This window comes from Poecile atricapillus, chromosome Z, assembly GCF_030490865.1.
Source record: "Poecile atricapillus isolate bPoeAtr1 chromosome Z, bPoeAtr1.hap1, whole genome shotgun sequence".
Lineage (NCBI taxonomy): Eukaryota > Metazoa > Chordata > Aves > Passeriformes > Paridae > Poecile > Poecile atricapillus.
Genome location: NC_081289.1, coordinates 123,856,449 through 123,869,464, shown reverse-complemented (window position 1 = coordinate 123,869,464; position 13,016 = coordinate 123,856,449). Strand labels below are relative to the sequence as shown.

At 36.6% G+C, this 13,016-nt stretch overlaps 1 protein-coding gene across 4 annotated transcripts in view; it reads left to right on the top strand.

Moving 5' to 3' along the window:
* PIK3R1 (phosphoinositide-3-kinase regulatory subunit 1) overlaps nt 1-13,016 on the top strand; it is a 62,412-nt gene that overhangs the window by 35,906 nt on the left and 13,490 nt on the right. For 3 of the 4 annotated variants that reach the window (XM_058864145.1, XM_058864148.1, XM_058864146.1), the window contains exons 4-7: nt 1,030-1,104; nt 3,923-4,054; nt 4,934-5,135; nt 5,332-5,411. In XM_058864145.1, coding sequence (XP_058720128.1) covers nt 1,030-1,104; nt 3,923-4,054; nt 4,934-5,135; nt 5,332-5,411 — 489 coding nt within the window. Of the gene's footprint in view, nt 1-1,029; nt 1,105-3,922; nt 4,055-4,933; nt 5,136-5,331; nt 5,412-11,513; nt 11,870-13,016 lie in introns of those variants that run through there. The other variant, XM_058864150.1, reaches the window with a different exon arrangement.

The following is a 13,016-nucleotide window of genomic DNA, read 5'->3' as shown; positions in this document are numbered from 1 at the left end:
TTTTCTAACCAGTAAGGACCTTTAGCTGGTTATGTAAATGCCACCATAACATTGAGTTGGATACACAGCTACACAGGGAAAAAAGTAATGTTCTGCTCCAAAGCAGGGGAAAAAAAAAAAGAATAAAAAATGAAAAGGCTTCAAGAACTGGTTTTATTCTTCAGGAGACAATTTTTAATTGCTGCTTTAGAGTGAGTCAGATAGTGTTGCTTTTATGGGTTTTTTCCCCTACCCTGCTTTCCCGTGCTGACGTGTCTCCATCCTTTTGAGGCTTCCCTCTTTTTTTTTATGATCCTACCTTTCTGGCACCTCCTCTGATTTTGCTTTCATAGTCCTGGTGAGGTTAGGACCAGCTCAGTGAGTCCATTTCATTTAGGGACCTTAAACTGGGGAACAAGAGCAGAAATGATATTCTGATGAGAATCAGGCTGCTGTCCTTGGGGTCATAGGTTCTAACATACTCCTCTGGCACTTTAAAAGAGTGTAAACCTTTCCTGAAAGAGTAAGAGCTTGCTGATATCAACATGAAGTGCTTTCACGAGACACCACTAGTGCTAAATCATCAGTGCTCTTCATCCCTACGTGTCTTCTCTATTTTCACTGATGTAGGAAAGTTGTAAACAGTATATTTCATCTGAAAACACTTCATTGATGTCTTTTCTAATAATTCAGGTGGATTATTAGATACATTATATGATACATACAGATATTTCCTCTGACACCAGTGTGAATCTGTTTCCTAGTCCTGGCCTTCTACAGTTGGCCAGTGGACAGTTGTACAGAATATGTAGGACTACTGGTATCTCTGATCTTCCTTGGCCGTCTCTTTCTGCAGACACAGCAGCCTGAGTGCACAAAGAGCATCTTACAGCCTTAAAAAAAATCACATTCTTTAGTGTGGTAGGTGAAAGCATTGCTCATTTATACTGTAAGTACTTACTGAAGAAAACAGAAATACATTGCATCAGGGCAACAGTCACCAAAATACTAATATTGTCCTGAATGTGTCCCATCAATTTTGTTTTGAAGGTCTGGAGTATTCAACTTTGTATGGAGCACAAGGCTCAAGCAGTACAGTGGAATTAAGACAAATTTTTGAATGTGGTAAGTACAGTTTTCTTCCTTCTTACAGTTCTCCTTCTAAATCTCTTAGACTTTGTGGTCAGATCACTCTCACTCATATATGCTGGTTCTCAATAATTTACTATTAAAAAGACATATATAAGTAAAAAAGTTTTCTAACTTTTACACTTGGTACAGAAAGTATTTTTCACTTTTAGAAGTTGTCTTTTTTTCATGGTTCCACTGCACATTTTTTTTTCTAAGAGTATTTATTTTAGTCTCTTGTCCTCTCACTTGTTCAAAGACTGACAGTCTAGTTGTACAGAGAAAAACAAGATGTTTTTTCCAGAATCATGGTAAAAATACATTATTCCTGAAAGACTGCTTATTTTGTAAACAAATGGCCAGTTGTTTACATGCAGTTCTGTGAGGCATTTCTTTGGTTCAGTAGGTGCGGTGTCAATAGCAGCCCATTATCTACCTGCTACAGAGTGATATTGAAGTGAAAGAGACAATTGAATTAATATTGTAGGCTGAGTTCTCAGGCAGTAAAATGCACCTACACCACTAATGCCACATACCCGTTCTAGTTTCCTGAAATATATTTCTCTTCTTTTTTAGTATACTTAATTTCTTCTTCAGTCCAGAATATACTGGCATGGCAACACTGTTTCAGTATGAGAGTAGGAGGAGAGTTCGACCTCGACTTGGCAAGCTGGGGTGTAATGTGTGGTGTGAGCTTTCATTTGCCTAAAAGACTGCCAAAATACAAGAGGTAGAAAATGGAAATGGTTACATGCCTTGTTGCCAAAGGGACAAAGAAAGCAAACTCACACAGTGATTTAGTCTCCTTATTTTTAATAATTGCAAACATTAGCATGTTGAATAAGAGATGATACTTTGAGTTGTCTGCTTTTTCAAAACAAAAGAGCATCCTGTCCTATGCTGATCGTGCTAGGAGTGAAGAAGTGTATGTGTAAAAGCAGAGAGAAGATAGGCATGTGGTACTAGCAGCGTCATGATAGCAGTCATATTTTTAGCATTGTATTTATGTTTTTCAGTCGAGACAAATCCAGATTTTCTGTGGCAACAATATGATTGTATCTCTTAATTTAGCGGAATCCTGTCTTAAGTCTCTAAACTGAGTTATACTTTTATGAAAGGTTTATCTTTCTCTTGAGATGAAGAATTCATAGTTTACATGTATTCTTGCTTGAAATGTAGTTAGGTTTGAGTAACAGAAACAGAACTTTTGTCTTTAGTAACAGTGTCCCTTTCTGACTTCTCTTTAAGATAGGATTAGGATCTTCCAGGACAGAGCTGGTGCAGTGATAGGGACAGATCTCATTTCCTCTGCCTGCTCTCTTTGAATTGACAGAATGCTAATTCAGATGGAAAAGTCAGCTTTGGTCTCAAAGTTGTGAACTTGTATTAGTATGCTGTTCTGCTAGCGGTTAAGATGCTCTCCACTTTTTGATTGGATAACTGTCTGTTAGCATCAACACAATACTATCTAGCTCCAAAGTCAAAGCTGATTTACATCTTGTTAGCTCAGCAGATGGAAGAGTTTGGGTCTGTTTATGATATTACACCCAGAGAGCTGCAGAGTAAGTATATTCTTACTCATGTATTCATTATAGTAATTTGGTACATACTTCAGAGAAATGGTCAACACTGAAGAAGCATGATTTAACTTGGCTTATTAAATGAAAAATAGTCTGTGAGCAGAAAAACTAATAAAAGCTACTTCTTTAAGAATTTGTGGATTCTCTGACATATAATTGCTCTTACAGAAATCATTCCCACACTGCAAGTTTTGTATCATCTGAGACATTCATTATGCCTTTTCTCTCATGCAAATTCTTTGGTGTCTGATAAGGTTTGAGCTCATACTGCAAGCTTTTTGTTGGGAAAACAAAGGAGGTGGAGAAGCACTAAGTTTCTCACTACCCCCTCTTGGCTGCCTTATTTCACAGTAGTGGTAGACACACCATTTATCTGAGTTCTCTACCTCCCTGTTCCCTTTGTTTAAACTGGATAAACAGATTCAGTACTTATTTTACCAGGGACCTTGCTAGATAGAAGGTTGATCAGCATTAATGCCTCTAAATTCTTGTACAAAATATGGATCTTTTTGTATACACTTAGGATTTTACTGTGCCAGAGTTTCATGTTATAGAATGAACCCTAACCTTGCTTTCACTATTCCACACTTCCATTTTTATTTTTGCTGCCAATATTCTTTGCTCCAACTCTAACAAGTAGTCCTTTATGTGACACTCCCAAACCTTATCCCAAGTCATAACTATCCTGGAAGGATATCAAGTTTTACAAGATAAATCCCAACAGCTGCATAAAACAGTTCTGCACGTGTATATTTGTTTCGGCTTACTTACATAAATATTTGCAGACTTGGATCCCCAAGATGTTAATCAAACTTTCAGTCATAATAGAAATAGCTCCCTGTAGAGAAGCTGCATTTGACCAAACCTTTGATTAGTACTTACTTCTTACGCAAAATATTTACACATAAAACAGAGACCTGTTAAAAATATTCTGATGTTCCATAACATTGCTAAGAATCAGCAAGTTGCTACTGTTACTCTGAGTTCAGCGCTGAACTGTATAGGACAGAAGGCCACACACAGTTATGGAAACCATTTGGTTTATCAGATGCCAAGGGACCGGCCATGGTGTTAAACTCTGTGTTCTTCATCTCAAAGATTTTTCTTGGTGTCTTACATTCTTAGGAATTGTTCCTCATGAACCAGATGTAAGTTAGCAATTTTGACTTATTATCAGCTTGAATATTTTTTTCTACTTTCTGAAGTCTAAAAAGCATATTGCTCTTTCCCTTTAGATGCCTCTTCATTAGATTTAGAGACATTTGATGTCCACACTTTATCAGATGCTCTCAAGAGGTATATCCTGGACCTGCCGAATCCCATCATTCCAGCAGCTGTTTACAGTGACATGATTTCTGTAGCTCAAGGTATGATTATCACATTATTTCAAATGTCAAACAAAAAGGCTTTTATTAGAATTCTGAGTATCTGGTGGTTCAGCTGTCACCCACAGAAAATAAAAAATTCTACACAACCTGGCAGCATCTCAGAAGCTATAAATATACCTTTACCCATAAAGCTGTTTCAGTTCAGATCAAGACATTATTCTGCATTATTCCATTATTTATTTAAGAAAACATAATGTAAAATATAAGGGATAACACAGTTCTCTTCATTTTAGTAACTAGAAATACTATAGAAATACTGGGGGAAAAAATCAAGGACTTACCTGTACACAAAAAGCTAATTTTTAACTTTTTATCAGTGCTGACAAAGTAAATGTATTAGAGGTCATGTAGTGCTGTGTTACATTGGGGTTGCAGATTATGAAGTGAGAAATACATGCATGTGAGATTCGTCATCTACAGTGGTCATTTCAAACAAGTACAGCTTATAAGCTTTCAGCACTTGGGCCAAGTATTCTGTTATATATCTCAGGACAGGATATTGTTACTGGTAACCTTCAAAGTTAGAACAGCACCTGTGAGACTTATCTAGTGCATCTCAGAATTACCCAATCGTGTGTGACACTAAACACAAGACAGACTTCTACCAGTACACTCTGAACAGATTGTGGTTTTTACCAAAATGCATATCTGTTTCCATTTGACTTTTAAATACTTGTTCTTTACTCTTTCCTGAGCATTTCATTTCTTTTAAAAGAAGAAATAAATCTTTTGGATCTAATGAAGGACAGAATTATTTTTTTCTGTAAAATTGGTCTTTCTAAAGGAGTCACATATAGTTTCATTTTACTTGAATGTTCCTGTGCTGGTTTCAAGAACCATTTATCTGTTTGCTTGCAGAAGTGCAGAGCTCAGAGGAATATGCTCAGTTGCTGAAGAAGCTGATCAGATCTCCAAATATACCTCCCCAGTATTGGCTCACACTCCAGTATTTGCTCAAACATTTCCTCAGAGTTTGTCAAGCCTCCAGCAAAAATCTCTTGAATGCAAGGTCCCTGGCTGAAATTTTCAGCCCTCTGCTTTTCAAATTCCAGATAGCAAGGTATGTGGGTCATCTTTACCATATTTTGTACTGTAAATATTAATTAGTTTTATACAAATTAAGATTAATTAAATAATTTTCTGACCTTATTTCTGATGTGAGGGCATTGTGGTTAATTCTTTCAATTTTTTTTTACTAATTTAAAGTAAACTTTGGTATTTCTCCTAGTTCTTACTGCCGAATCCATCTCTTGCAGCTCTGATAATACAGAACACCACATAAAAATCCTAGAGGTTTTAATCACAAGTGAATGGAATGAGAGACAGCTCGTACCAGGTGAAAAATATTTTTAATTTAAAAAGTTATGTATTCTCTTAAATATTAAAATTCAACTTAAGGACAGTAAATGCTTGCGATTTTTTTATTTAAATCAAACTTAATGCAAAACAAAAGTGCACAGTTACATAGGTAAGGAGAAGTTGTTTATGTGTTTTATAGTGGTGTGCTATGTTTCTTTTATAAGAAATAGTTTTTTTCATTAAAATAATTTTGGTGTCAATTGTTTGTATAGCCTTAGGACTTTTGTTCACTTTCAATAAACAGCAAATAGGATTTTGTGAGTTTTTTAAGACCTGTAAACCAATAGAATGCATATCATACAGTGCTGTGGGGCTAATTCTTGAGGTTTTATTGAACTCTCAATTTACTCCCAGGCAAATATTCTTAGATTTGCTATACCCTATGGAGACATTATTTACATACATGTATTTTTTAATCCAGATATGAAAAATATTTGTTTATCAATATCAATAAATAATGTGAAAAATATTAAGAGCCCTTCCAGGAAAGTTAGATCCTACTTATATTGCTTCTGTAAGTTAACATCTAATTAAGTCAACAAATAGTGAAGCACACCTCTAATTTATGCAAAATCCCTGGGTTTGAATCAAATATTTGGTAGAAGCAAGGCCGAGTTGCTAGCTATGTGCAAAGAAAATTATTAATGCAGCAAACTTTTTGTATTAGCTGAAAGCAATTCCTTTCATGGCTTATTAACAGAGAATGTCCTAACAAAGGAAAGGGTGAACAGAACATTGGACATCCTATGCCTTTCCCACCTCTGTAGTCAAAGTACAAAATAAAGTTCTTGGCAGTAGGATTTGTAGGGTTACTTAAGATCTGAAGAGCTAGAACACAGCAGAAAAGTGCTTTATTTCCTGTATTTCAGGTAAGCACATTGTATAATCCTCTTTATCAGCTAGTGAAGATGAATTTAAAATGGCTAAACTCTTCATTCCTAATGCTCTGTTTGAAAGGCTTTTATAATCTTGGCAGCTCTGTTAGTTAGGAAACTTTCTCTAACATTTTGTGTACATCTGTTTGCAGCTTGCTGTTTAGTTTTGTTCCCTTTTGGTGAAATATATAAGCAGGGATTTCCAGAACCTTGTGTGCTTTTCTGCCGAATGGTTCATAACAACCAGGACAGTCCAAACTTACAGTATTTGTCCTATTTTACTAAGAACCAACAAATAGCTACTAATTATTAAATAATTATTTTCTTTGTCACATGTTACAAGCCTTAAAAAGCAAAACAGATTCTAATACTCTAATGCTAATAGCGTTTTTTATAGTTACACATTTGCAAATGCTTTGGAGTATGTAAATATGTATGTCGTTACATATATCAGAAGCACTGGTTGGTAGGTTACAAAGGTAGGGTCTTCAGTTTCAAAGCAAGAATTTTATAAGTTGCATTTAAGAAATCACTTGGTTGCATATCTGCCCAAGTTGTTCCATGTGAGGAAAGTATAAAAATGTGTTGTTATAAAAGTGTTGATGTTAGAACTATTAATGAGGACAATGAATCTAGTCATTTTGAGAGTGTCATTAGGCTGCTTGAAGAAATGCCATTGTATGCATCAGATTTATATGATTTGACACTACATTAATAATTATAACTGAACATCTGATAGTTTTTAAAATTACTTCTGCATTAATTATTATAGCATGATGCAATAGTTTACTTTTACAGTCATACTAGGATTTTTCATGTGATCTGTTACAAAAATAGAACTCCTTCCCTGTGCATGTCAAAGTCCATCATGTCTAGTAGAATGGTTTTTAGTAGAACTTTTGGACGTGTACTAATATCCTGGAAAAAAAACTTTAAATAGAAATTTTCAGTCTTGGTAGTGTCTGGTTAGCTAGTCTCTGCCTTTAGGCCTGTAAAGAGTTTGAATAATTTTCAAAAGTTGAATCTTAATAGAATGTTCTGTAAGTTTGTAGGATTAGTCCATGTGTCCATTTCCACACCAGTATCATTCAGTGACCCGATCATCTGAAATGGTCTGTTTTTATCATTCTCATAGAACTATAAAAAGCACACTGTTTTTCAGAACTGTCATTTTTAAGATTATTGCTCTTAGTGGCTTTATCTTATGGTTTTCCATAAAGACTGTTTAGATAGGAAGATCACAATAAAATACACCTTACTTGTCGTGTAAGTATTTTAGAATTACAATATTAAATAGAATTTTACAAGTGGAGAATTTGAGAGGTCTTAAGCAGAAAGAATTTTACTTACTGAAAATAACGTCATGACAACTGAGTGATAACAGGGAAGCCAGTGCTGCCAGGTTTCTTCTCTTTTTCACAGGCTGGAATGATGGCTTCTTTCCTTCTTAATTCTTTTTGTTAAGATAAGAATATTCTGTCTAAAACAAGCTGTGTTTGAAGTTCTACTGGTATCTTATGCAGTATATAAATACATTAAATGTAGTGTTAAGAGATAACTGATCTGAATAGCAAGTAGATCTTTGCATAGCTGTGGGATTTTTTTTCCTCACCACATCATCCGCTAATTATACTTCTTACCTGAAAACACTAGAAAGTAAGCAGCTGGACCTAACATCTTACTGTATTTTAAAATTAGTATTTTAAATTAGGTATCTTTAGGTGGACATCTTTTAGCTAGAGTGATGCTTTTAGCTAGAGTGATGTCATAACACAAGACAAAAAGTTACTCCTAGACCATTACTTGACTTACTGCAGAACAGTTGGATTGGGGTTTTTTATCTGTCATGGTGTTCATCAGCAAATTATAGATTCTAGTTTGTGGATTAAAATAGTGCTTAGTCTTACACAAAAATACTAATTTTAACAATACCTATTAACAGAATCATAGACTTTTGTGTAGCAGATGAAGAAAAAAGTAATGTTGCAGGAAAAAGAAGGCTGGAAAATATTAGATCAATTTTCTGGTTCCTGTCTCATTCTTCAAGTCTGTCAGTAGGAGAGACAAAAGATGGTGTTGATGGAGCAAGGTATGATTTTTGCATCCCATCTGAACATTCCAGTTTGATGTACAGCTGCACAGACTTTTTTTAATTACACAATACAATGAGAAACAAAGTACAAGTCTCTAAACGTGCTATCCAAAACAGTACTATTAGAAGAAAATATTTTTACTGTAGCCAGTTTTAGCAAATAGTGCTGCTCAGGTCTCACAGAACCTCACACATCATAAAGACTTTGGAAGGTAAATAGCAGAAAATATGTTATATTAGGCTATATTTATAGGTGTAGAAGACTGGGGTAGCTTTTCAGTTAATTGTCAAGGACCTTAAAGGCTCCTGGTTTTTCTGTTTGGAAGTGGATTGCCCTGGATGCAGATCGCAAAGCTGCCCATAGTAGGTGCAGTAAATTCTCCGAGCAACAGGGTTAGCTTAGCACTCATAGCTGTGAAGGCAGGTCACACAGAGAAAGCTGGGAGGTAATTTTGGTGAGGAGTTTAGGAAGATAGGGGTCCTTTCTGGAGTTGGAGTGTTTGAGAATAATGTCTGTCTTAGAAAGGCAAAAAGGAAGTGGGATGTGGTGAGAGAGCAAGGGGATGTGGGGAACTTGTAGCATCACTGGTGAAAAGCAGAAGAGCTACAGCAAAGGAAAGAGCTGCCTTTTATTAATGAATCAGACTCCAATAGCCTGTGCACTGACAGAAGCTGAGCTGCTTTGGGCTGTCTATCCCAGTTTATCCCTGTTTCCCAGGCTTGTATGTAACAGTGTAAATAATAGCTCAGACTGAAATACTGCAGCTTGAAAAGGTTGGTTTTTTTACTCGGAGCATCATAGGTAAGAATGAGTGAGGTAATAAGGCTGCCTTATATGTAACTTCTCACTTACTGGGGATGAGGTGAAAGTCCTGGCAGCATCACCAAGGTGCAGACACTTTGCTTTTAGCTACAAAATATTTACAAGAGTGGTGGCATAACAACTAGAGCAGGGCAGTGTGTAGGCTGATACAGTTCCTCCTGGAATTTGATTCCTCCTCAAAGGTACCCTGTGTTGCTACAGGCATCAGCCTGCAACCACAGTCCTGTCGGTAGTGTCCTGGGGACATAAACAAATGTGTAGGCATGCTATCCGTTGTCAGAACTTACCTGCATCATGTCAGAGTCTTCGCTGGACGGGCAGCTGCACTGAGCGTGGTTTGGAGCATGCAGAAGGCTGCTGGTGCCAGGGACAGCAGATGCAGTGCCCGCGGCGGGGGGGACCGTGTGCATCCTTGTTCTGCCCAGCAGAGGGCTCCCCTTCTAAGCTAATAAAGTCAGGCTTTATCCCTGACCTAACGGAATGCTTGGCTAACCACTGTACTTTGGAATGCTGTTTCCTTGGCTTAAGTTTTGACAGTGCTTTATGTTTCCCAATACCTAATTGCAAGAATTTGATAAAAGTGAAACAAGACATATGACGTTATTAGCATTTTTAACAGATTGTTATGTCCGTGTGCAGGTATTTGTATGTATGTGTAACACATGTGGAAGCATGCCAAACCTGATCAGTTCTTTTCCTGCTTAGACATAATTTTTTAGAAAAAATGCACTATGTTAATAGAAGAACGCTGTGAGTATGAATGCAAGGAATAGTGGGCTGCAAATTAAATGAGTACCACTCAAGATTTTGAAATTTAGATAAATAGACAAGTCAGGGCAATTTTTGAAAATACACGTGTGTGCATGCCAGTATCTTTTTTTGACAAGACAGTTGATTCTCTCCTGCAGAATAATGAGGAACTCATTATCTCTGTGTGGGTATTTGTGCTTTTTTAATTGATAAAAAAGCTCAGTGAACCAAGTTTGGGTTTTCTTTTCTCTTTTGACTATATACATCTGTATTGTGGCCCTGCAAACCAAGAAATGTTCTCTACCCCTTCTGTAATTCTAACATTAAAGAATTTTAACATTCTGTAATTAAACATTAAAGAAGTATATGAACTGCAGTCTGAAGCTGAATTAGTTCGGAAACACAGGTTTCCATCTCCACTTGAAGTAGGCTATACCTTTATGACTCTGCTGCTTTAAATTATATTTAGAACTGACAATTGTTCAAGTAGCCAGAGGCTAAAACTAGGGAAGCAAAGGATTGTTATAGGCGAAGCTAATCAATGAAATGCAAAACATCAGAAATGTACTGCAGATATTTGGGAGTTCATTATTAGGTCCAAGTGGTGTTTCACAGCATAAGAGGATTTTGGTCTGTGAAGTATTAAGGAGGCAAAAAACTTTTTATACTATTTGACTGCATTAAAGAGCAACAAGAAACAAGATGTCAAATAAATTCTCAGTGTTTTTATTATAAATTCTCACTTTTTGGAAGAAACAAGAGGAAAATATTAATCCCCTTCTCTCCTCTTAATGTGTCTGCTTCTCCTTTTACTTTGATTTCCTTGTAGAAGCTTAACTGACAAAGAAGACAACCTCTGTAGGCAGAGGGAAGTAGGCTCTTTAGTTGCTGCTCTGTTCCTTTAGCAAGTTCAGTCTCCACCAAACACCAAGGCAAGAAAAACAGATTTAACCTAAGCTTCTCCCTCTTTATACAGATCTATTTCCCACCTGCCTGCCCAGGAAATGAACAATCATGATATACTGGAAACTACCACAGATACAGACAGGTGTTTTTTCTAATATTTTTAGTATATAGGAAATTGATAAGAAGTCTCACAGCCTCAGTCTAAGGGTCTTGCTTGAAGCATCTCCTGTATTTGTGATCCAGCATGAGCATGTACAAGGTGATGGTCTGCTCACAAGCAGGCTATTTTGCTTGCACAGGGCTGCTTCTAGGGATGCAGCTCTTTTCAAGGAAAATTTTGTTCTACTTTTCTTCTGCAGTTAGCCACTTCCTGTGTTTGGCTGTTCATGATTTTTTTCTCATCTTCAATACTGCATGCATCAGCCAGTGATAGGGACTATTTTAAGGTCTCTTACAATGGTCTTCTCATTTACTTAGCTAAAATGAGAAAGTTAGCCTCGCATTGGCCACTTGTTAGCTGATGACAACTTTTACTTCGAATCTGGCTCCCATCCCCCAGCTGAAATCCCTGGCTCAGCAAATATTTGAACCTACCCAAGTTAATCATGAAACTGAGATCTTTATCTGAGAGAGACGTGCAAGCTACTGAGGGTGGTAGTTTCTTTTTTTTTCACAGTACTGAAGTCAGGTTCACTTTTTAATGATGAACCAGAGTAAGTGGATACCTCCTACACAGCACAGAGCTTTAAGCAGTTGAGAGAGAAGGCTTGGATTTTCTCACTGCAATTTACAACAATTTAGAGGGTTTTATGGAACGTTGGTTGGAAAGCAGAGCAACCTCTTTTTCTTCATTGCTTCAGAGAAGCTTTCTTGTAAATGGAAGCTTTAGGGTTTCTTTTTAAACAAGATTTTTATAAGAGGAAGCCAGTATTGGATTTTATTTTCTACTGCTTTACAAGAGTGATCATTTGTGATGCATAATTTACAAAGTAAGTGATTTTTAATTTCTGTGTGTTTTTCATCATCTTGTAGAAATATTGTACTGTAACTGATTACCAGGTAGAGCTTTAAAAGTTTTAAGATACATGAATTTAAGTCAAGTACTTCAGTACCTCTCCAGGTTATATACAAAATGGGTAATAGCCTGTCTGCCTCCTCTGTCTTTTCTTGCCTGTAGGCTAGGCTAGTCTGAGCTGAGCACTAACCTGATTATACAAGTTTCTTCAGTCCTAAATTTGGCCACCAGTGAAACTCTAGGGAAGCAATTTTTCCTGAAAGTCTTTATTCAATGGAATAAAAAAAATTACTGATCCCACATGAGACCTAAAAGCAGCAATGCAGTTTTTGTAGGAAATCTTTATAACTTAATTTAAATAATTACCCTGGCAAGGTAGCTGTTTGGGTAGCAGGTGGACTAAAACTGTAAGTTCAGTGTTCAAACTTGTGTCTGAGGTGATTTTAATTATCCTATTTCATTTTGGAAATGGAAAGAATCTTCGGAGCATATCTACCTTCAATAGGAACGGGAGAGTCTACTTCAAAATTAAGCTTCTTAATGTACAAAGCAAACTAGCATCCATCTTTTTGTATATATTGGTACTCCAGGATACATACTCTTGTATGTTGATGCTTGTCTGAAAGGGGTAACCTGCTCAGGGGCACAGATAGTGGGGCAGGTGATGGGGGAGGGCAGGGGTGAAATATTTGGAAATCATACTAATTGTATTAATTTTTTATGAGTATTTGTGAGATACAGCACATTTCAGCTGTTCCAGAATTTCTTACAATATAAGGCACAGATAGTTGCTACAGCAGGTCTTTGTTGTAGTTACTTTTGGTCTCTGGTTTTCTCCCCCCGTACATTATAGTGAGTATAAAGCATTCATATTGCTCTACATAGCATTCTGCTCTGAAGTTAATAGTCTGTTCTCTCCATGTTTCTTCCAAGAGATCAGAGAGAGTTACAGTCAGTGATGGGGTAGTTAAGATGGAGTATTTCTAAACGGCTGGAGGATGCTGCTGACAAAGTCAAGGGGCTAAGGAGACTCTGACCAGAGACTCTTGCTTTTAAAAACAATTAATTTGATAAATATATCAATGAGCATAGGGTAGAGAAACTGTGTGAAAAGGCAGACT